General features: G+C 52.0%; 1 protein-coding gene across 3 annotated transcripts; it reads left to right on the top strand.

Annotated features, from left to right (window-relative positions):
- Nucleotides 1–395: 395 nt before the first annotated feature.
- LOC135592735 (cationic amino acid transporter 7, chloroplastic-like) lies at nt 396–4,483 on the top strand. 3 transcript variants are annotated; one of them, XM_065082372.1, is made up of 5 exons: nt 396–922; nt 1,401–1,623; nt 2,159–2,510; nt 2,763–3,040; nt 3,591–4,483. In XM_065082372.1, the coding sequence occupies exons 1-5, from the start codon at nt 496–498 to the stop codon at nt 4,069–4,071; spliced, it is 1,761 nt and encodes a 586-aa protein (XP_064938444.1). In that variant the 5' UTR covers nt 396–495; the 3' UTR covers nt 4,072–4,483. The 3 variants fall into 3 exon arrangements, 2 of the variants coding, with proteins under 2 accessions (XP_064938444.1, XP_064938443.1); XM_065082371.1 differs by having other exon boundaries at nt 398–922; nt 2,809–3,040; XR_010479217.1 differs by having other exon boundaries at nt 404–922; nt 2,809–3,432; nt 3,591–3,724.
- The last annotated feature ends 239 nt before the right edge of the window (nt 4,484–4,722 follow it).

The raw sequence follows: 4,722 nt of genomic DNA, 5'->3' as shown, positions 1-4,722 counted from the left end.
CGTATTACGTTTTTTACTCGCTCGCCACCTTTATGGCGTGGTGTACATGTAGCGATCCTGCACACCGAAAGCCTTTTAGGCCACTAAACTGTGTCTCCTTCTTTTCTCAGCTGGCTCGAACTCCACATTATAGCCTGCCTAAACGGGCAGGTGGGCCCCTCTTTCATTATAGGCTGTGGTATGAGATAATGGGGGGTGGTGCGTACGTATATGCGGTTATTTTTCGCGATTCACGTAAGCCTTGCCTCGTCGGGGAATCCATGGAGTCATGAGCGTCTTTGGACATGTATCATTCGCCTCCACGGACGCCAAACACCCTTTTTTATGTATGCGTATACTTGTGTTCGGGACTCTTCTCTCCTCCGAAGCGTTTGCTTGCAGTCATCTCCCAATCCTGTCTATATAAATAAATGCACCCGCGCGCCCCCCTCTCTCCTCACCCGCTCACGCAAAACACAAGAGTGAGAAGGAGCAGAGAGGGAGGGAACAAAGAGGATGGAGAAGCTGCAGGAGCCGATCGCCACCTCTTCCTCTTCCTCTCCCTCGCCGCACTCGTCGTCGTTCGCGAGTCTCGGAGCGTACGGTCGGGCGCTGGCGGAAACGCACCGGAGGCTCGGGCGGCGGGCCGCGTCGGTGACGACGACGTACGAGGAGATGAGCCGGGTCCGGGCCCGATCGGGGGCCGATATGGCGCGGTCCCTGCGGTGGCCGGACCTCGTCGGGTTTGGGCTCGGTGGTATGGTCGGCGCCGGCGTCTTCGTTGCCACCGGCCGCGCCGCCCGTCTCTATGCCGGCCCCGCCATCGTGCTCTCCTACGCCATTGCGGGCCTCTGCGCCCTGCTCTCCGCCTTCTGCTACACCGAGTTCGCGGTCGACATGCCCGTCGCCGGCGGGGCTTTCAGCTACCTTAGGGTCACCTTCGGTGAGTAATTGTTTCGGCGCCGTTAAATGTTCTGATACTCTTCCTTCCCCTGCGGTGGCTCCTTTTCTTCTTTTTTTTTTTCATGAACAATTTCCCAAGTTGGTGTCTTTTGTTTGTTTGTGAGGACGAAACTTTCAGAATTGTAGCTGGATTTTAGTTTTTGGTTCTTCTGTGGTTTTCTGGAAGCGAACAAGTCCTGCATCCTTCTTTTCTGGTTCAGCGGCCCCATTCACGTCTTCCGAAGATGACTTCTCCTTTCTTTAGATTGAAGACTCCACAGGGAATTCACTGGACACCTTCCTGAAATCTCCCTTTTCCTGTTACCCACGAACCAGTTCAATTCTTGATTTATTTTATTTAGTATTGTTGTTCCTCGTTGTTGGTGGTGGCGTTGCGATGAATCTAATCGAGTGTTCGATTCCGTATCTTTGTTTTCTTTCGGCGAATTATACGCTTCTTTCTATCGGTTATTATCCAGGGGAATTTGCGGCCTTTTTGACGGGGGCGAATCTGATAATGGAGTACGTGTTCTCCAACGCGGCCGTGGCGCGGAGCTTCACGGCCTACCTCGGCACGGCCATCGGGGTGGACACCGCCGCCAAATGGAGGATCACCATCATCGGCCTCCCTAAGGGCTTCAATCAGATCGATCTCCTCGCCGTGGCCGTCATCGTGCTCATTTCTATGTGCATATGTTACAGGTATACCGCGCCGCTCGCTCCTTCCTATTATATGAATCGAGGAGGGAAAAAGGGACCGGACAGTGCCCCCTGTGGCTGTCGTTGCGGCCTCCTTGTGTTGTCCTTTATGGTGGGTCACTTGTCACACCACCACACAGAGTTGCTCTCCCTGCCGTTCCTCTTCAACCTCTATGCGCTGTCCTCCCATCTCGTTTGTCTCGTTTTCTCCACATATCATGTACAGTCTCTCAATGTTGTTTCGTGTCGACCTTTACATACAACCATCTATCGAAAGTCTCTTTCCTCGGTCGTGTCTTCCTCTGTTTTCTTTCTCCCTACGTTTTGGGTCGCGTTGTGTAGTTCTAGCTGGAAAGTCGCTTTTTATCCCAAGGAGTGGAAACGTCCTGCTCGATTTGCTTTCTTGTTCTTGAAAGACGTCTCACCATTTATCTGTGAAAGGCCAACTTTTTCCCCATTTTTTCCCTTGCAACCATTGTAGCTCTCGTGATTGCTCTGGTCGATTCCCTTTTCTTAGAAATTACTGAATTGGCTGCAGCACCAAGGAGAGCTCGGTCCTGAACATGGTGCTGACGGCGATCCACATCGCGTTCATCCTGTTCATCATCGTGATGGGGTTCTGGCGGGGGGACGTGCGGAACCTCACGCACCCGGCGAACCCCGCGGAGAGCCGGGGCGGGTTCCTGCCTTACGGGGTGGCCGGCGTCTTCAACGGGGCGGCCATGGTGTACCTGAGCTACATCGGTTACGACGCCGTCTCCACCATGGCGGAGGAAGTGCGAAAGCCCGCCCGTGACATCCCCATCGGCGTCTCCGGCTCCGTCGCTCTCGTTGCCCTCCTCTACTGCCTCATGGCCGTCTCCATGTCCATGCTCGTCCCCTATGACGCCGTAAGTTTCTGCTCTCCTTCACGCTTCTTGTTTTATGGTGGGACCACGAGGGGGGATTGTTGTCGTTGTGGGTGGTTTTGATGGAACGAGATGGTTTTGTCCACGGTGGCGGTGAACCCCCGTGGTGACTAAACCTCCTTTGTATCAATCAATCTCAAACCAACGGTTGATCGTCCGTTGACGGGTGGGCCGGTGGCGTCTTCTGGGCTTTTGCTTTTCTGTTTACGAACGATGATGATCTGATAATGACAGACCGAAGAGGAAACAATAACAAAGTGGACATGTAATTCTTCATCAGATCGACAAGGAGTCACCGTTCTCGGCTGCGTTCAGGGGATCGGACGGCTGGGGATGGGTGTCGAACGTGATCGGGGCGGGGGCGAGCTTCGGGATCCTCACGTCGCTCCTCGTCTCCATGCTGGGCCAGGCGCGCTACCTCTGCGTCATCGGACGGTCCAGCGTCGTTCCTGCCTGGCTTGCCCAGGTCCACCCCAAGACGTCCACTCCCGTCAACGCCTCCGCCTTCCTCGGTTAGCACCTCCTCTCTCTCTCTCTCTCTCTCCAACTTAATTCTCTTTTCCTACGCCTCTCTGTTTCTCTAGATGCACTGTCGTCTACTGTTGTAGTCACATGTAACCCACATGCATGATTTATGTTGATGTGTTCTTTCTTGGACGAGACACAACAAAAGTGCCGTTCGATTGAGCGCATGTGAACGATAATTATTTGCATGGCACTCGAGACTCGAGCTGCGAGCCGCAGAGTGGCACCGCATTTGCTGCTCTTCGCTTTTAGTTAATTGCCTACTTGTGCCGGTGAGAGCGACGCGTCCTCCCATGAAAATAAGCATTCTGGGAGCCAGTCATAGTGGGCAGATACCGAGAAGTGGATCAGACAAGTTCCATCCACAAAGTTCCAACAGGTCAAACTTCCCTTTCATTACAAGAACAAGAAAACGGGTTTCGAGGAAGGAAGGAAGGAAGGAAGTGCTTCCTGCTGTCGTCCTCCTTTATGAAATAGTTAAATTGTTTAACAAGTTGTGGACCTCGATTGATTTCCACTAGTTACCGATCCATGCAGGAGCCTTTACGGCGGTGATCGCCCTCCTCACCGACCTCGACGTCCTCCTCAATCTCGTGTCCATAGGCACGCTTTTCGTTTTCTACATGGTGAGCAACGCGGTGGTGTACCGGCGCTACGTGACGGTGGCCTCGACCAACCCCTGGCCGACCATATCCTTCCTGCTCGCCTTCTCCTTCGTCTCGCTCACCATCACTCTGATTTGGCGATTCGCTCCTGCTGGGTTGGCCAAGGCGGTGCTGCTCGGCGGCTGCACCGTGGTGGCCGTCGCCGTGCTCCAGGTATTCAACTCCCTGGTGCCACGGGCTCGGAAGCCGGAGCACTGGGGCGTGCCACTGATGCCGTGGGTACCCGCCGTCTCCGTGTTCCTCAACGTGTTCTTGTTGGGCTCGCTCGACGGGCCGTCGTACGTGCGGTTCGGGTTCTTTTCGGTGTTCGCCGTACTCGTCTATGTCTTCTACAGCGTGCACGCCAGCTTTGACGCAGAACAAAATGGTCACCTAACAAAAGCGGCAGAGGGGCTGAGCCACCCCGTGGGAAGAGAACACGGTGGTGCTTCCGGGGTATAATTTTGGGTGCCGGGAAGTACCATTTTTCTTAATTGTAATTTGGATTATATGGGCTCCCAATGAACGGAAAGAGACACACTCGCAGTAAAAAAAAAGAGTCTAAAAGAAAAAGGAAAACAAAAAACCATATACCTGAAAGCTGTATCGTAGTGGCATCTAAGTTGATGATTTCTGTACTGTTCCTTCTGAGAGAGAGTCTGTCCCATTTTGATTCTTTGTTGTTTCTCGAGTTACATCGTCTGTCAAATGTGTGGCAATTCCACTTACAATTTTACCCTATCCTCTATTGTATACCTGTGCAGAAATAATAGTTGTTTTTATTCATATTATATATATATATATATATATATATATATATATATATATAAAGACAAAGAAATATAAGTCGTGCTATGGTCTTCCCAAAAAATAAATATCCATCAGAAGCAATGGGATTCTTGATGGGGAGTCATGTCACTTGTGGTGCGTTGGATTGATTGCTACCAAGAAAGGTGTGTAGCAAAAGCTTCCTTTAAGATTCTTTCCCTTTCCCCCGTTTTAATTCTTTAAATTTGAGAGTTGAT

This window comes from Musa acuminata, chromosome BXJ1-9, assembly GCF_036884655.1.
Source record: "Musa acuminata AAA Group cultivar baxijiao chromosome BXJ1-9, Cavendish_Baxijiao_AAA, whole genome shotgun sequence".
Taxonomy (NCBI): Eukaryota; Viridiplantae; Streptophyta; class Magnoliopsida; order Zingiberales; family Musaceae; genus Musa; species Musa acuminata.
The sequence above is the reverse complement of the archived record's forward strand: the minus strand, read 5'-3'. Positions and strand labels throughout refer to the sequence as shown.